This window comes from Nicotiana tabacum, chromosome 13, assembly GCF_000715075.1.
Source record: "Nicotiana tabacum cultivar K326 chromosome 13, ASM71507v2, whole genome shotgun sequence".
NCBI classification, from domain to species: domain Eukaryota; kingdom Viridiplantae; phylum Streptophyta; class Magnoliopsida; order Solanales; family Solanaceae; genus Nicotiana; species Nicotiana tabacum.
This window is the reverse complement of record NC_134092.1, coordinates 108,719,144-108,739,166: the sequence shown is the minus strand read 5'-3', so window position 1 is coordinate 108,739,166 and position 20,023 is coordinate 108,719,144. Positions and strand designations below refer to the sequence as shown.

Below are 20,023 nucleotides of genomic sequence, written 5' to 3'. Positions count from 1 at the left end.
TTTCTTTCATTTCAACAAAACGAGTACTTTCTTTTCATGATACAGAAAAAGTATTTTCTTTCATTTCAACAAACTAAGTATTTTCTTTTCCTGATGTAGAAAAAATATTTTCTTTCATTTTAACAAAACGAGTACTTTCTTTTCATGATATAAAAAAGTATTTTATTTTATTTCAACAAACTAAGTATTTCCAACAGCTCCGTATGGTGATTTGGGATTTAGGAGCGTGATCAAAATTTTATTTAGAAATCCGTAGTGAAATTAGGTTTGAAATGGCTAAAACAAAATTTTAAATTTGGATGTTTGACCGAGGAGTTGACTTTTTAATATCAGATTCGGAAACTAGTTCCAAAAATTTTCATAGTTCTATTATGTTATTTATGACTTGTGTGCAAAAATTTAGGTCAATCGGACTTGATTTGATAGGTTTCGACATCGAATGTAGAAGTAAGAAATTTTAAGTTTCATTAAGCTTGAATTGGAGCATGATTCGTGATTTTAGCGTCGTTTTATGTGATTTGAGGTTTCAAATAAATTTGTGATATTTTCGGACTTGTTAGTATATTTGGTTGAGATCCCGAGGTCCTCGGGTGAGTTTTCGGATGGTTAACGGATCAAAAATTGAACTTAAAAAGTTGCCGCAATTTTTTCTCTTCTGCTCGATATTTTGGGTTGTGATGGAGCCCAAGATCGAGCCCAGGGTCGACGGCCAGGGTCGAAGCCAGAGACGAGGCTCAGGATCGATGCCATGATCGAGGCTATGATTGAAGGCCCAAGCTCGATGCCATGATAGAAAGCCCAGGCTCGATGCCATGATTGAAGGCCCAAGCTTAATGCCAGGCTCGATGCCATAATCGAGGCCATGATCGAGGTCCAGGCACGAGCCTGTGATCGAAGCCACGATCGAGGCCCAGTTCCGAAGGCTGCCTGGGCAGATTTATAAAAGAGGGCATTCGTCACATTCATCATTTTTAACAAACTGGAGCTTGAGCAGAGGCAGTTTTTGATAGATTTTAGAAAGACATTGGGGGTAAGTGATTCTAACACGCATTTGGTCTATATACACAAATATATCATTACTTTCACCATTTAATTAGTGTTTTGAGATTGAAATTTGAAATTTGATAGAAACGAATTTTCGAGATTTCGGTATTGAATCAGAGTCGGATTTGAGTAAAATTGGTATGGTTGGACTCGTAATTGAATGTGTTTTCGAATTTTGTGAGTTTTGCTGGACTCCGAGATATGGGCCCCGCGGACGATTTGGGAGCTAATTTCGGATTTTATTAAAATATATAGTATTTTCTTATGAAATTGATTCCTATAGTTTTTGTTGACTGTATTGAATTAATTATGTCTAGATTCGAGTCGATCGGAGTCAGAAAATCGAGGAAAAAGTATACTACTTGGTTAAATTGGAGCAAGTCGAGGTAAGTAACTTGTCTAACTTTGTGGGGGGAGGAGGGAGGGAGGGGGGGGGGGGAGGGGGGAGGGAATCTCCCCTAGGATTGGTATTGAAGTGATAAATTGTAATGTATTGAAAGTCGTATACACGGGCTAAATGTGAAAGATTATGTTTTTAAATTGTGTAGATCATTGTTGCGCATTAATTAAACTATTTTATTTTGATATATTCTTCATCATTGATTTAATGTTTATATTTTAAAGTTGCTTGACCTTTTCCTCCTAATTGTTTTACTTGTTTAGTTGAAACTTGGTTTCTTTTATTCTGTGCATTATTTGAAATTAATTTTTTTAAAATTAAATATTATTAATATGAAGTATTTGACATTTTTTAATTTGGTATTGAAGCAATGTATTAAAGATTTTGAAATATTATTTTGCTGAATTATTTATTTCTGAATATTTTTATAAGATTTTCGTACTCATTGTGATGGAGCCATGAACTCTTTATTGTAAAAAAATATTATTGATAATTTATGTTGGCATGAGCCGCGATCTCTTTATTGTGGAAAAATATTATTGTTGAAGTATTTTGGCAAGTTAAATTATTTGAGCATGCAAATTGTGATATATTGTGATGCTGATACGCATGCGGTGGTATAAGGTCTGGGTATTGAAACGCATGCGGTGAGATAAGGGTGGCTTGATACGTGTGGCTAGTAAGGGGAACTATTAGAAGTCATGCGGTATGATAAGGATGGCTAAACGCGGGATGCTATTTCGAAAAAAATATTTTCTTTAAAATAAATTGTGAAGGCTCCCGCGGTGAGATAAGAAAATGAGATATTGTGAATTTATTTATGATTTGGGACTACGAGGCGGTACCTCGGGAGTGCCCTTGTTGATATTGATTTATGGCCGCAGTTGTCTTTGATTATTTGTTGTGAGTTTCTTAAAGTTGAAAGGAATTCTGTATTAATTCCACGAGATATTATTTGCCATTATTTTGTGAAATTAAATGGTGACATTCTACTTGATTCATTTCCATTGTCATTTTATTTTATTATATTGTTAAATATTTTACCATGCAATTATTATTTTTCAGTAGGTCCTGACCTGACCTCGTCACTACTCTACCGAGGTTAGGCTTGACACTTACTGGGTATCGCTGTGGTGTACTCATACTATGCTTCTGCACATCTACCGAGGTATATCTGCCAGCGTCCGCAGACTCCAGAGTCCCCTTCTATCATTATTATGTTGCTTTCTTATTTTTTTTAGACCTTGATATATATATAGAGAGAGAGAGAGAGACATTGAGGATAAAATTCTTAGAAGCTTGTGACTTACTTCTACCAGGTTTTGGGAGTTGCAATTATTTAAAATTTCATATTTCTATTTTTATTCCACATTGATAGGCTTACCTAGTCTTAGAGACTAGGTGCCATCACGACATCCTACAGAGGGAATTTGATGTCATGACAAGTTGGTATCAGAGCTCTAGGTTCATAGGTGTTATGAGTCACAAGTAGGTTTAGTAGAGGCTTGCGGATCGATACGGAGACGTCTGTACTTATCTTCGGGAGACTATGGAACTGTTAGAAAAATATTCACTTATTTGATTCCTTATCGTGCACACTGTTGACTTCAAAGTTCTAAACCATTATCTTCCTATTCTCTCATAGATGGTGAGGACACGCACAACTGGATACGATGATCAGACACCCATGCCCTCCTGTTGGAGCCGCAAGAGGCGGGGGTCGGGGCAGAGGCCGAGCCAGAGGCCGAGGAAGACCACGTGGTGCAACCAGAGCACATGTACGAGCTGCTGCTGCAGAGCCACCAGCGGCTCCAGTTAGAGAGCGGGCACCTGAGATGCCTGTTACTACTCCTGCACTTCAGGAGACTCTTGCCCAGTTTTTGAGCATGTTTGGCACTTTAGCTCAGGCAGGATTGATTCTACTTGCTCCTGCCACATCTCAGGCCGGGAGAGGAGCACAAACTCCCGCCGCCCATACTCCAGAACCACGGGCCCAAGTTGAACATGCCCCGGAGGTTATACCAATGCAACCAGTTGTCCCAGTTTGGCCTGAGATTAGGACAACAGTTTCAGAAGGAGAGTAGCTTAGGCTCGAGAGGTACAAGAAGTACCACCCTCCCACTTTCAACGGCTTAGCTTCAGAGGATGCTCAGGGTTTTCTGGAGGAATATCACCGTATCCTTAGTACTATGGGTATTGTGGATTCCAGTAGGGTTTCTTTCGCGGCATTCCAGTTTAGAGGAGCAGCCTACCGGTGGTGGCAAGTATATGAGTTGGATAGTCCCGCTGAGGCATCTTCACTCACTTAGACTCAATTTTCAGATATCTTCTTAAGGGAGTATGTTCCTTAGAGTCTTAGAGATGCATGGCGCGCAGAGTTTGAGCAACTGCGCCAGGGTTCTATGACCGTGTCAGAGTATACGGTCCGATTCAGTGATTTGGCGAGGCATGCACCAGCCTTGGTTACTACTGTTCGAGAGCGGGTCCACAGATTTATTGAGGGTCTCCACCCTAATATCAGATACAGTATGGCCCGAGATCTAGAGATAGACATCACATACCAACATGTGGTGTCAATTGCTAGGAGATTGGAAGGTATGCGGATCCGGGAGAGGGAAGAGAGGGAAGCCAAGATACCCCGAGATTCTAGCACATATTATAATTCTCGTGCCCCAGTTGCAGCCCGTCATGGTAGAGGTTATGTCAGTCGTCCTATTCATTCAGCACTTCAAGCTTCTAGTGGTATTCCTCTTACTCCCAGACCTCAGGTTCCATAGTATGCACCGCCAGTGTCTATTGTACCTCATGTACGGGGTGCTTTCAACGGGCAGTCTAGTCGATCAGGCCCGAGCCAATCCCAGCAGCCACGTCTCCGAGGGCTTGTTTTGAGTGTGGTGACACTCGTCATATTATGAGAGATTGCCCCAGATTTAGGAGGGGTGTACCTCCATAGATTTCTCAGGCCCCACCTATTCCATAGGCCCCTCAAGCTTCTCAGGACATGATTACTGCACCAGTTGCCACTCCACCTGCACAGCCAGCTAGAGGTGGAGGTCGGGCAGGTAGAGGTCGCCCTAGAGGGGAGGGGTCCATGCCAGATATTATGTCCTTCCTGCTAGGACAGATATTGTTGAATCCGATTCTGTTATCACAGGTATTATTCCTATCTGTCATAGAGATGCATCAGTCTTATTTGATCCAGGCTCCACTTATTCTTATGTGTCATCTTATTTTGCCCCGTATTTGGGCGTATCACGTGATTCCTTGAGTTCTTTCGTTTATGTATCTACACTCGTGGGTGAATCTATTATTGTGGACTGTGTGTATCAGTCATATTTAGTTGTTATCAGTGGTTTTGAGACCAGAGCTGATTTATTATTACTCAGTATTGTGGATTTCGATATTATTTTGGGCATGGACCGGTTGTCGCCCTATCACGTTATTATTGATTGTTACGCCAAGACGATGACGTTGGCTATGCTAGGTCTACCGCGACTAGAGTGGAGAGGTACCTCAGATCATGTTCATAGCATGGTTGTTTCATTTCTTAAAGCTTAACGAATGGTTGAGAAGGGGTGTGATACGTATCTGGCCTATGTGAGAGATGTTAGTGTTGATACTCCTACCGTAGAGTCAGTTCCTGTAGTAAGAGATTTTCCTGATGTATTTCCAGCGGATCTTCCGGGTATGCCATCCGACAGGGATATTGACTTTGGCATTGATTTGTTATCAAACACTCAGCCTATTTCTATTCCACCATATCACATGGCCCCAGCAGAGTTGAAAGAATTAAAAGAACAGTTACAGGAATTTCCTTGATAAGGGCTTCATTTGGCCCAGTGTGTCGCCTTGGGGTGCTCCTATCTTATTTGTAAAGAAGAAGAATGGTTCTATGCGGATGTGTATTGATTACCGCCAGCTGAACAAGGTTATAGTGAAGAACATATATCCATTACCACGTATTTATGACCTATTTGTAGTTGAAGATTTGGGAGCCAGATATCCCAAAGACTACTTTCAGGACTCGGTACAGTCATTACGAGTTCCTTGTGATGTCTTTTTGGCTGACCAACGCCCCAACAATATTTATGTACTTAATGAATAATGTATTCCAGCTCTATTTTTATTCTTTCATCAGTGTTTATTGACGACATTCTAGTATATTCCCGGAGTCGGGAAGATCGTGAACAACACCTGAGGACTGTGCTTCAAACTTTGAGAGAAAAGAAGTTATATGCAAAAATTTTAAAGTGTGAATTCTGGCTTGATTCAGTGGGATTTTTGGGCCATATAGTTTCGTGCGAAGGGATCAATGTAGATTCGAAGAATATTGAAGCAATGCAGAGTTGGTCCAGACCATTCTCAGTTACGGAAATCCGGAGTTTCCCTGGTTTGGTAGGGTATTATCGCCGATTTGTAAAGGGTTTCTCTTCTATTACTGCATCTATGACCAAATTGACCCAGAAGGGTGCTCTGTTCAGGTGGACCGAGGAATGTGAGGAGAGCTTCCAAAAGCTCAAGACAACTTTGACTACAACCCCGGTATTGGTGTTACCTATAGGTTCAGGGTCTTATACTGTGTATTGTGACGCATCTCGTATTGGTCTCGGCACAATGTTTATGCAAGACGATAGGGTGATTGCCTACGCGTCTAGACAGTTAAAGGTACATGAGAAGAATTATCCGGTCCATGACCTTGAGTTAGCAGCTATTGTTCATGCCTTGAAGATTTGGCGGCATTATTTGTACGGTGTCCGTTGTGAGGTCTTCACCGATCACCGGAGTCTGCAATATCTGTTTAAACAGAAGGATCTTAATTTGCGGCAGATGAGATGGTTGGAGTTGCTTAAGGATTATGATATCACCATTCTCTATCATCCTGGTAAGACCAATGTAGTGGCCGATGCCTTGAGTCGTAAGGCGGAGAGTTTGGGCAGCTTAGCATATTTACCGGTAGCAGAGAGACCTTTAGCCTTGGGTGTTCAGGCCTTGGCCAACCAGTTTGTTAGACTGGATATTTCCGAGCCGAGCCGAGTTTTGGCTTGTGTGGTTTCTCAGTATTCTCTTTATGATCGTATCAGGGAACGTCAGTATGATAACCCCCATCTGCTTGTTCTTAAGGATATAGTTCAGCACGGTGATGCCAAGGAAGTCACTATTGGAGATGACAATGTATTACGGATACAAGGAAGGCTATGTGTGCCTAATGTAGATGGTTTGTGTGAGTTGATTCTCCAGGAGGCTCACAGATCGCGGTACTCCATTCATTCGGGTGCTGCAAAGATGTATCAGGACTTGAGACAACACTATTGGTGGAGGCGGATGAAGAAAGACATAGTGAGGTATGTAGCTTGGTGTCTAAATTGTCAACAGGTAAAATATGAGCATCAACGACTGGGTGGATTGCTTCAGAAGTTAGAGATTCCAGAATGAAAATGGTAGCGGATCACTATGGATTTCGTTGTTGGGCTTCCACGGACTTAGCAGAAGTTTGATGCAGTTTGGGTGATTGTGGATAGGTTGACCAAGTCAGCTCATTTCATTCTTGTGATGTCTACCTATTCTTCCGAGCAGTTGGCTCAAGTCTATATTCGCGAGATTGTCAGACTTCATGGCGTACCGGTATCTATCATCTCCGACCAAGGTACACAGTTTATCTCACGATTTTGGAGGGCTGTACAGCGAGAGTTGGGTACTCGTGTGGAGTTGAGTACAACATTTCACCCTCAAACAGATGGGTAGTCCGAACGCATTATTTAGATACTAGAGGATATACTTCGTGCGTGTGTGATAGATTTTGGGGGTGCTTGGGACCAGTTCTTACCACTTGATGAGTTTTCTTACAACAACAGTTACCAGTCGAGCATTCAGATGGCTCCGTATGAGGCCTTGTATGGTAGGCAGTGCCGGTCTCCAGTGGGTTGGTTCGAGCCGGGGCGAGGCTAGGCTATTGGGTATAGACTTGGTTCAGGATGCCTTGGAAAGGGTTAAATTGATTCAGGATCGACTTCGTACAACCAAATCTAGACATAAGAGTTATGCGGATCGGAAGGTTCGTAATGTTGTATTCATGGTTGGTGAGTGGGTCCTGCTCTGGGTTTCGCCTATGAAGGGGGTGATGAGGTTCGGAAATAAGGGCAAGTTGAGCTCTAGGTATATTGGACCTTTTGAGATTCTTGAGAGAGTTGGAAATGTGGCTTACAGACTTGCACTACCACGTAGTCTCTCTGCAGTTCATCTAGTATTCCATGTTTCTATGCTTCGGAAATATCACGACGATCCATCTCATGTGTTAGACTTCAGTTCGGTTCAGTTGAACAAGGATCTATCTTATGCTGAGGAACGAGTGACTATTTTAGATAGGCAGGTTCGAAAGATGAGGTCAAAGAATATTGCTTCCGTGAAGGTTCAGTGAAGGGGCCATCCGGTTGAGGAAGCGACTTGGGAGACCGAGCATGATATTCGCATCTGTTATCCACACTTATTCACCAGCTCAGGTACTTTTTCTAACTCCGTTCGAGGACGAACGTTTGTTTTAGAGGTGGAGAATATGATGACCCAAAATGTCATCTTTAACTCCGTGCGCAGTTCGCAAAAAAAATTTCCAGAAAGATTTTATATGGAAAAAAATGGATTAAAATGTGAATTATAACTTTAAAACTCAACTGAGTTGACTTTGGTCAATATTTTGAGCAAACGGACTCGGATCAGTATTTTGACAGTTTCGGTAGATCCGTATCGTGATTTGGGACTGGGCGTATGCCCGAAATCAAATTCCGAGGTCCCTAGTCCGAGATATGGAATTTTGATGGAAAATTAAAAGCTTAAGTCAAATAGTGACCGGATATCGAATTATGTGCAAATGACCTCGGAATAGAATTTTGATGATTCCAATCGCTTCGTTTGGTGATTTTGGACTTAGGAGCGTGATCGGAATTTTATTTGGAAGTCCGTAGTAAAATTATGCTTGAAATGGCTAAAACAGGAATTTAAGTTTTGAAGTTTGACCGGGGAGTTGACTTTTTGATATCGGAGTCGGAATCTAGTTTCGAAAATTTTTATAGCTCCGTTATGTCATTTATGACTTGTGTGCAAAATATTAGGTCAATCAGACTTGATTTGATGGTTTTCGACATCGAATGTAGAAGTTGAAAATTCTAAGTTTCATCAAGCATGAATTGGAGCATGATTCGTGATTTTAGCGTCGTTTTATGTGATTTGAGGTTTCAAATAAGTTCATATGATATTTTCGGACTTGTTAGTATATTTGGTTGAGGTCCCGAAGGTCTCGAGTGAGTTTCGGATGGTTAACAGATCAAAAATTGGACTTAAAAAGCTACAGCAATTTTTTCTCTTATGCTGGATATTTTGGGTTGTAATCGAGTCCAAGATCGAGCCCAGATATCGAGCCCAGGGTCGACAACTAGGGTCGAAGCCAGAGACGAGGCTCAGGATCGATGCCATGATCGAGGCCATGATCGAAGGCCCAGGCTCGATGCCATGATCGAAGGCCTAGGCTTGATGCCATGATCGAGGCCATGATCGAAACACCAGGCTCGATGCCATAATCGAGGTCCAGGCTCAAGCCTGTGATCGAAGCCACGATCGAGGCCTAGGTTCGAGGGCCATGATTGAAGCCACGATCGAGGCCCAGTTCTGATGGCTGCCTCGGTAGATTTATAAAAGAGGGCATTCGTCCCATTCGCCATTTTTAACAAACTGGAGTTTGAGCAGAGGTGATTTTTGATAGATTTTCAAGGAAAGACATTGGGGTAAGTGATTCTAACTCGGATTTGGTCTATATACATAAATATATCATTATTTTCACCATTTAATTAGTGTTTTGAGATATAAATTTGGGAAAATTTTGAAATCTCATTGAAATGAATTTTCGAGATTTTGGTATCGATTCGGAGTCGAATTTGAGTGAAACTGGTATGGTTGGACTAGTAATTGATTGGGTTATCGTATTTTGTGAGTTTCATCGGATTTCGATATGTGGGCCCTACAGACGATTTTTGAGCTAATTTCGAATTTTATTGAAAAATATAGTATTTTCTTATGAAATTGATTCTTATAATTTTTGTTAACTGTATCGAATTAATTATGAATAGATTCGAGTCGATCAGAGTCGGAAAATCGAGGAAAAAGTATACCACTTGGTTAAATTGGAGCAAGTCGAGGTAAGTGACTTGTCTAACCTTGTGTGGGGGAAATCTCCCCTAAGATTGGTATTGAAGTGATAAATTGTAATGTATTGAAAGTCGTGTATACGAGGTGACGAGTGTATACACGGGCTAAATATGAAAGATTGTGTTTTTAAATTGTGTAGATCACTGTTGCGCATTAATTAAACTATTTTATTCTGATATATTCTTCATCATTGATTTAATGTTTATATTTTAAAGTTGGTTGATCTTTTCCTGTTAATTGTTTTACCTGTTTGGTTGAAACTTATTTTTTTTTATTCTGTGCATTATTTAAAATTGATTTTCTTTAAATTAAATATTATTAATATGAAGAATTTGACATTTTTAAATTTGGTATTGAAGCAACATATTAATATAAATTGTGAAGGCTCCCGCAGTGAGATAAAGAAATGAGATATTATAAATTTATTTATGATTTTGAACTACGAGGCGGTACCTCGGGAGTACTCTTGTTGATATTGATTTATAGCCGCAGTTGCCTTTGATTTTTGTTGTGATTTTCTTAAAGTTGAAAGGAATTCTGTTTTGATTCCACGAGATATTATTTGCCATTATTTTGTGAAATTAAATGGTGTCATGCTACTTGATTCATTTCCATTATCATTTTATTTTATTATATTGTTAAATATTTTATCATGAAATTATTATTTTTCAATAGGGCCTGACTTGACCTCGTCACTACTCTACCGAGGTTAGGCTTGACACTTACTGGGTACCGCTGTGGTGTACTCATACTACGCTTATGCACATCTTTTTGTGCAGATCCAGGTACTCCTTACCAGTCCCGATATCAGTGAGTTACCTGTACACGGAGACTTTGAGGTATATCTGCCAGCGTCCGCAGACACCGGAGTCCCCTTCTATCACTATTATGTTGCTTTCTTATTTTCTTTAGACCTTGATATATATAGAGACATTGAGGATAAAATTCTTAAAAGGTTGTGACTTACTTCTACCAAGTTTTAAAAGTTGCAATTATTTAAAGTTTCAGATTTTTATTTTTATTCCGCATTGATAGACTTACCTAGTTTTAGAGACTAGGTGCCATCACAACATTCTACAGAAGGAATTTGGGGTCGTGACAAGAGAGTAGCATAAATAAATATTTTCTTAAAAATATTTTATACTATCTAACCAAACACTAGAAAATATTTTTCGAAAAAAGTTTTTCACTCACCAACCAAACAAGCGAAAATAAGTGATAAAACTACTCATTTTCCTTTAATATCACATGAAAATGCAAATGGTAGTACTTTTTAGGGACCAAAAAACCTTTCCTTTATAGCGAATGGTCAAGAATTCAACTTCAACGAAGCTGAAGAAAAGCTCAACAACCACCCCAATGTCACCTACCCATTGTGTGAAGTTGGTAAGGAAAAAGACCCTGCCAATTGAATGAAACATTGAAAGAAAAGCAAGCGCAATTGATTATTTTAAGTTATGCCAATATGATTATGTGTATAGAAATATTATGGAGATGCTAATTATGACAGTTCATTTTTAATGGGTTGTTAGTTTGTAGTACCAATGTAAATATGAGTTTTCATTATTCTGAAACTATCAACATAATTAGGTAAAAACTAGTTGAAAAACCAAAAGAAAAAATGCAACTCCGAATGATGGTGAATAATAATGTCTTATGCGAGATTGCTCACTTTAAATGCCTTTATTCCTATTATTATTAATATATATATATATATATATATTATTTATTTATTTATATTCTATCACGTATAAAATAATATTAAGAATCCTGCATAATTTATGCAGATACTAATAAGGCGAAATTTAACAAAGCCAATCACACATTATGATAAGACAATGCAATGATTATCTTTCTTATACGAACAATCAAATATTAGTACGATAACATATACAAAATTTTGTGTTGGGATTACTTTTTTAATATAGTAAACCAAACGATTATGTGTATAATATTCCTAAATAATTTGGCTTAAAGCTTAAAAACATGCAGACAACCACGTATATGAGATTTCTTTGTTATTAAAATCTTTTTTCGCTTGGTGTTAAGGGAATTTCCGAGCCATCTTTTCACATATCAAAGACTAAAATTTCCTCTCTTTTTTTTGTTAATTAAAATTGAATAATGAAACTCGTTTACACGTTGACGCTTACCTATCAGCGGTCCAACATCTTTAAGTTGACACAGTAAAATTTATGCAAATGCACAAATATAATAGGAAGTTTTGGTCATAATTTAAACCTAAAGAAACAGAGCCAAATTCAATAAAGCTATTCCAGGCCAACTTACCCTTTTGTCTATAAATATATATATTTTTTCGAAACTCATCTTCAAAATATTGCTTAGTTATATAACTTTTTGAATTTTTGAAGATAAATTTAAAAAAAAATAATTAAAAATGAGTTTCAAATTTGAAAAAGTAATTTTTATCTCACTTTCAGGTAAACAATATTTTCCTTTCACAAAAAATATAATATTTTCAAGTAAAATAGATGTCGAAATATAATTTCAATTTTCAACTTAACTTTAATTTTTTTTTTCTTTTCAAATTTTAATTTTTTTTATGTCCAGAAACTTAATTTTTAATTTTCCTTTCTTAAAGTTGTCTTTAATGAAATCGAAAATTTTCACTCATTTTTCTAGTATTTCTTTTCTTCCACAAAATTATCCACCTCACCTAACATGGCACCTTTCCGCCACACACGTCGTATATATATATAGATTCATTTTAAAACACACACACACACACACACCCCTCACCTACCTATCTCTTAAATCTCAGAACAGCTTCCCTATTTTTCCCCCTTCACCTAATTCTTCGTTTTCGTCTTCATCTTCTTAAATCATACGTATATGGTAAACTACTCTTCCAATTATTGTTGCTCTTCTTCTTGATAAGGTCTCTTTTTTAAATCCTTCAATTAACGCTTTGATTTAATTGATAATTCTTTTTTGTGTGCTCTGTTTTGGGTTTTAGAAGAGATTAGTTTTAGGAAAATAGTTTGATTTCTGTTAATTCAACTATCTACTTTTCTTTTATAAAGTAAATATTTATCTTTCTTTTTTTCTTCTTCTTTTGGGGTATAGTTAGGTAAATTGATTGTTAAAAGAGGCTGAATTAAGAAAATTAGTGCCAGTTCTACTCTTTGAATTAAGTTTTTTCTTTTTAAGAATTTATTTCTCGTAGAATTATTTTTTTTCGACGCCAACATAATTTTCAATTTTAGATGCTTCTTTTGCCCAAAGATTGGATTTTTACTGTGAGCTATATTTTTTCTTTAGAGTGTTGAGCTATTCAGTCATTCAATTGTTCAAAGGTAGAGAGAAAAAAAGAATAAAACATTTTTTTTCTTCCCCCCCCCCCCCCCCCCCCCTTTTCTGTTAGTTTTACCATGTTCTTTGTTATTCTTGAGTTCTTCTTTGTCTATTAGATATTGGGTTCACGAAATCTTGGCTTTTTTGCTATTTTTCTGGTAGATCTAGAGGAAATTAATTGTGGGTTTTTGGAATTATCTTGATTTAACAGGCAACAAAAGCTTGGTGATAATATAGAGTATTGTTTGGTCAGCTCTTCCTGATTCTAAAAAAAGATACATTTTTCTTGTGGTGTTGGTGGAATTAGAGACAATGGAGGCTAGAGTTTCACAGAGCCTTCAGTTGTCGTCATGGATTAATTCAGATAAGGTAGTAAGGAAACCGAGCGGTTCCTTGCGTTTCTCTGAGAAATGGAACGAAAAGCTGAGGAATCGGATAGTCATATCATGCCATTTACAGCCTAGAAAAGCTAATAGACGAGTAGCATTGAAGGTTTCATGTTCTTCTCACAATGTTCAAGGTATTTACCGGTATTGCAGTCTCATATTCCGTAAATATTCATGATTCGGTTCAGTAGAATACATTGTAGTTGTGCATTGTATGCTTGAAACATGCGACTGCAGAGTTTTGAATATAAATATGTATATATGTTCAAGTCATACACACTTATTCAATTGAATGAAGTGGGACTGAATGGAGTGAAATGGATCTGGAGGATTCATATAACGACCATAACTAGCTTGGAACTAAGGCATACTGGTAGTAGTGGTTGTTTTATTTGTGTGTGGTATGCTTGAAACATGCTATTGATTATTGCAGACTTAGAGTAGTTTGCAATGTTGTGGATAATGTGTTCTGCTGAGCCTATGCCCCGTCGTACCTATGGGTTTGAATTTTGGCTTGAAATAACTGAGAACACTAGTTTATTGGGTGTCAAACTTCTGGTGAAATCCTAAGCTCCCATCCCCCTTTGTTTCTTTTGTCTTTTATTTATATTTTTATTCTTTTGATGAGGGTGATGGTTGATTTTCTGACTAAGATCACCTTTTACTGCAATTAGGATTTCCCCTTGGGCAGCTAAATTCCATGCAGCTCTTTGTTAGTGATGATATTCCCCTTCTCACAACCTTGTGCAATTCATTTGTATATCTATTTCTCCTTTTCATTCCTTCACGCTTGAAAATTTTCAGACGCAAGAGAGGATTGCAAGGACAAACTATTTCTTTTGGTCACTTGTTAGTCCAAAGAAAAAGAGGGAAATACAAAACTGACTTCATGTGAGAAATGAGAAAATGTTGAACTTATCTATCATACCTTCTTCTGTTTAAAATTTAAGTGCCTCTGATTAGAATTTGGAGGGTGTATAATGAAAATGTTTTCTCTTCCCATTTCCTGTTCCTTTTAGTATTCCTACCTGAAGCTTTGATTCCTAAGGAGCAGGCGACTAGCCTGGATTAATCTTTGCTTGTACAATTAATCGTAAATTCGTAATGCACATAAAGTTTTGTTAATCTCCAAAAACTTATAAAGTGCCTTGACCTTAGTTTTATTGACATCTGAAATAAAGCAATGTTACCATGCACACATTATACCAAACTTAACTCAGAGGAATAAACTAACATCCACTTAATTCTACTTCACCTGTCAGATGTCGAGGTGTTAGTTTGTCAGAAAATTAAGACGCAGAAGTCTGAACAAAAGTTTGTCTACACGTTTTCACAAACCCAAAGTTTAAAACTTTAAATTAGTCAACCTCCTGACATTCTTAGGAGGATGTTGAATAACTTAGTACTGCTGTTTTTCTACGATACTCTATGTGAGGTGTGCCCTTCATTCCTTCTGGAATCCACAAAGAAACAAGGACATAAATGTAAATACCTCTTTTGAAATCAATGCACTGCGAATGGATGTTTAGGAATTTCGCTTGAGGTTTGGTCCATTTGAAAGCAGCACACTGCATGAAGCTTACATATTTGAGATAGGAAGCCAAGCATGTTTGCCAATATCAAATCTGACTTCCGGGAGCATTATATTTCCTTTTAAGTTTTATCTGCTACTAATTTCAGACTTGGATTAGCACCTTAATTAGGATCTAATCTCACATAGGTTTTGTTCGTTTGTTTCCCGCTCAGTAAAATATGAGTTAGTATATTTATAATTTTACATCTATGAAGTTCCATGTTCTCCCCGGTAGCAAATACATGAATTGATTTTTACCAAGGATGATTTTATTTCTATAATCAGGCTTATAATTAGTTAAAAAAGGACCATTAATCTTGATCTCATACTTTTGATGGGGTTCTGAACTTAAATTATAGTATGTGGCTCCACGAGTAGTTGAGTGGACTTCCAGATACCTGCCGTTACATACTTAAACGTGTGGATGGTTCTATTTTTCCTATATAGTTGGTCAAAGCGCAGTGCTGTCTACCAAAGGGGTCAGCTCCTTTTACTCTTTGTTTTCTTCCTTGCAAAATCTTGACTACAAGAGAGCGCGAGAGAGAAATTCATTATTTCTCTCCATATTAGTTGTTGAAGGAAATATTTACATGCTTTTATTTGTATGACCATTAATATACCTTTCATACATGGGTGAGCAATAAGATTATATCCACTCTAAATAGCTGGAAACTAACATTAAGGCCACCACATGTATTAATTTCTTACTAACTATGTGCATGGTTAATACCAGACTAGAACGGATGCTGTTTGTTCCACAGGCCACAGCCCCCCATTCACACAAAATATGAGGAGCAGGATAGGAAAATTTAACACTAAAACGTAATATGCTATTCCATTTCTTATTGAACTGTGATGTTTGTTTTATAGCTTCAGTTCTGGAGTCTGGATGTATTACTGCTTCAACTGATGAAATCGAGACATTGAAGGTATGGTAATGTGTCCTTTTGCCTTCTTACCTTTTCATTCAGATCATCTAACGTTGTATCGGACTCTCACGTTTGTTCATAGACTTCTCATGTTGCCTATGTAGTTAATGTCTCTTGCGGTAGGAAATCTACCTTGGTTGGAAACTAGCAAACTAAAAGAAATGAAAGAAATAAAGGGAACGTAAATACAGAGAACATTAAGGGCCGTCAAGTGATTACTCAGTATAGTAATTACAATGGTCTGTTTGTTTGTCATAATGTAATGGTGTAATTCTCAGTGTAATGTTTGGTTACACAAATGTAATGATATTCTCTATTATAATTAAAAGCTGATTATAAAAAAATAGTAATTTTTTTTTCAGATGAACTTGTAAATTAGTTTTAATGTGTGACAAATATGTGTATATAAGAACTTAAAAATGAAAAAGGAAAGAATTGAAAAGTCAGTGGTAACCATACCATGTATTACCACCATTTCTTTGCTCCCCCTCAATTACACCTAATTCCAGGCTGACCAAGTAATTACTTGGCCAGACAAACATGCCAAACTGTGTAATTATGCACAATTACACCCAAATCCAATTACAAGACGGCCTTCCAAACAGGCCGTAAGTGATAGTTGGAGAAACCTTATCGTTTAGTTGCTATGGAGAATAAGAACTGGTTACAGGATGCATGTTCATCTCTCTCCTTCTCTTTCCCCTTGGCTTTAACAAAGAAGGGAAGGGAAATATATAGTGGCCTCCTTTTCCCTCCATTCTAGTTCTCAAAGAAAACTGTGAAGGATAAATAAGAAGTTAAATTGTGTATTGGACTGACTTCTGATAGCTTCGGTTTTCATTTTGATTGCAGAATAAATCAGAAGAGGTAGAACAATATCTAGATGGACGATGTATATACCTCGTTGGTCAGTTCACTTATGACTTTTCTGTTTAAAGAGATACTTATGCAAATCCTGTTAGAGCTCCTTTATTTGCGAGCCATTTATTTAAATGCTTAACCATTTCTGGGTATCCTGTTAGATATGGTAACACGACACCTTTTCCTAAATATAGGAATGATGGGCTGTGGCAAAACCACTGTGGGACGGATTTTGGCTGAAACACTGGGATATTCCTTTTTTGACTGGTTAGCCTAAGTAGCATATTTTTTGTTTGTTTGTGCTATCCGGAAATTGTAGATTCATGAAAATATCATTTCAACAGTTTCTGAGGGCTGTCTAAGTAAATGGCATTAACTATCATTTGACACCTGGTTGTTGTTTCTTCTAATAAGCACGAATCATTCTCTTTTGCCCATCTTTCAGTGACAGACTGATAGAGCAGGCTGTTGGTGGAACTACTGTAGCTGAAATCTTCAAGCTTCGTGGAGAGAGTTTCTTTAGGGACAATGAGGTTAGGAGCTGAGCAACTTCCTTCTTTTGCTTTCTCTTGTTCTTGCTGCCACATATTGAAACGATAGTGCTGTGTTAGACGAAGTGCTTGATTCATGACAGGAGGTGCTAGAATTCTGTTAAAAAACTGAAGTATTTTTTATAGCCATTATTTCTGCCTTGTAACATGCCTGTTCAGTACAGATTGAACTAAGTGATGAATGAGCTGCCATCTTTGGCATGTCAGGTGCAATTGAGCATGTGAACTCTCATATTAGCTTTCTTTCCACGTAAGTGTGTGTTTTTATCTTTTTTGTTGATGCTTCTACAAATGCAAAATTGGCGAAATATCCGGTAAGATTGCAAGTTGTTGTACTTTTGTTTTTGAAGTGATAAAGTGCAAATTGCTGATGAAACCAACTTTTCTCCCTCATTTTGGAGATGGGCACGGAGAAACTACATGAGCTTTCATGGGTGAAGGAAGTTGATAGAGCATGTTGGTTAGATGGGGAAAGTGGGGGAATGGTGAACTGGGTCATATTTGTGGAAAATGAAGGAGTGGGCAAACTCATTGAATTCAAAATTAGCTAGTGAATATCAGATTTGTCTAAAATAAATCTAAAGCTTTTATAAATACAGAGGGCATGTTGGGAGATGTTTCGTCTGGATTCTGAACTACCATTTGTCACTATGAAGAATTCTTTCTATTTAAATTTCTACCTAATTGTGCTCACTTGTTGATTGCATCTTGTGTTTATTTTAATGTATCCACTTTTATTTTTGTGAAAAAAAGGATCTTGTGTTTTATTTACAAATGAGGCAAATTCTACGAGAATAACTTCAATAGGCTATTGATCCTGTTCCCCTAACAATTAGTTACACCGAGTTTGAAGTGTACTTCAGGTCTTCATTGAACGATAAGTTACAGGCCAAATTACCAGTCATACTGATATGCCAAGACTTCTGTGGTTTAGATTTTATTGATCTGATGCTCCTAAGTATATACATAAGCTCTGGATTGTCTCATCGGCACGTGAGATACAATACATCTTAGTTCTATATCAATTTACCAAGTCTAGCTGATACTATCACTCTGCTACTCCGTGTGGTGAACAATTTTAATTGGTGTTATCATTGTGTTGATTGTTTCCTTCCTCTCATTCCTGATATTAAATGGTTTTTCATTCCATATCTTCTATTTAGACGGAGGTATTGCACAAGCTGTCTGCGATGCATCGGCTTGTTGTTTCAACAGGTGGAGGTGCAGTTGTTCGTCCCATTAATTGGTACGTGAATCAGATTAGATTAATGAACATTTTTGTAACTCCTGGATCGTACGCTGTGGTTTTCTGGTGACATATGCTTATTTGGCTGCTATTAATGCTTTTCTCAGGAGACATATGCACAAGGGTATTAGTGTTTGGTTAGATGTTCCCTTAGAAGCTTTGGCCAAGAGAATTGCTGCTGAAGGAACTAAATCTCGTCCCCTTCTACATGAAGAATCAGGAGACATTTATGATGAGGTAGTTTTTCCTTCCAATAGGCAGTTATAATTTTCCTGTTTTGATTTGTATATCTTGCACCAAAGCAGATATGTCGTGTTCGTCCTGTTGATACCTCTTTTACTTTGGTTAGACTTTGAAGCGGTTAACTACATTAATGGAGACAAGGGGTGAAAATTATGCCAATGCAAGTGCCAGGGTTTCACTAGAAAGTATGAATTCCTCGTGCTCTGCTTCTTGTCCATAACTTGTACATTTTGAGAATTCATTTTTCTGACCAAGCATCACACATGCTTCTTCTGAATGCTAGACCTATTTAAACACACTGATCATGCATTTTCGTGGCCTGTATGTTGAAGTATAGATGTTTCAATTTTGCAGATATTGCAGTGAAAAGGGGAAAAGATGTCTGCCATATTACACCTACTGAAATTACTCTAGAGGTCCCTGTTGTCTCTTGGCTCTCTGCCTCTGCATCTGTTTATGCTTTAATACGTATTTCTTGACATCGTTAAAGTGATTTTCTCACACTTTTATACTAAATTTGCATGTGCGCGTGCATCTTTGCATTTGTTGTGACCCTCTTCCAGTGATATTCTATGCTCGTTGCTTCATGTAAACTACCAAAAGACCTAAATATCAGACCAAACTCGATATTTATCTTTCTAAACTATATCCATTATGCACATGTGCAGGTTCTTATACAAATTGAGAACTTCTTAAAGAAACAAGAGAGCATAGTTGTGCTATAAGATTTTTTAGGCGGTTTGGTGCTCTGCTTTGATGATTGCACGAGGAGACAAGGCCACGGTTTTTGGTGTTTGAAACACTTGAGGAATTAGTAATGTTTTTCTATTATGCACTGGATATCTATCTAATTGTACATAAAAACCATTTGTTGGAAGTTGGAAGTGTAGTGTATCTTAAACCTTCAATTGTTGTATACTAAGAACGAGAATGCAATAATTTATTTGTTATTTTAATGAACCACATTTTAGTGTATTTTGCAGGACGTAGTGCTGAATGAACTAATTTTTATCACAATTTGCAGCTTACACCATGGCTTCGTAAAGGAAATGTAATTTTTTTTTCTTTTTCTTTTGGGTGGGGATAATGTGTTGGAGTGATGAATAGGAACTGCGGTTATCAGAAATACTATCTTGGTTATAGTCTAAACTAATAATTTCATCAACCAGCAGCTTCGACTTTTAATTTTCATTCCCGAAAAGAGGTAGGTGAAGAGGAACTAGAATGGTGACTATTATTATTATTATTATTATCCAAATTTCATATAAAAATAAGATGAGTT

At 37.6% G+C, this 20,023-nt stretch overlaps 1 protein-coding gene across 2 annotated transcripts; it reads left to right on the top strand.

The window, feature by feature from the left end:
- Window positions 1–12,369: 12,369 nt before the first annotated feature.
- LOC107767446 (shikimate kinase, chloroplastic) lies at window positions 12,370–19,716 on the top strand. 2 transcript variants are annotated; one of them, XM_075228294.1, is made up of 11 exons: window positions 12,370–12,493; window positions 13,164–13,472; window positions 15,782–15,840; window positions 16,693–16,747; window positions 16,896–16,968; window positions 17,147–17,234; window positions 18,416–18,498; window positions 18,606–18,735; window positions 18,848–18,926; window positions 19,096–19,157; window positions 19,410–19,716. In XM_075228294.1, exons 2-11 carry the CDS (start codon window positions 13,265–13,267, stop codon window positions 19,464–19,466), a joined length of 894 nt encoding a protein of 297 aa, XP_075084395.1. In that variant the 5' UTR covers window positions 12,370–12,493; window positions 13,164–13,264; the 3' UTR covers window positions 19,467–19,716. The 2 variants fall into 2 exon arrangements, with proteins under 2 accessions (XP_075084395.1, XP_075084396.1); XM_075228295.1 differs by having other exon boundaries at window positions 12,375–12,536.
- The last annotated feature ends 307 nt before the right edge of the window (window positions 19,717–20,023 follow it).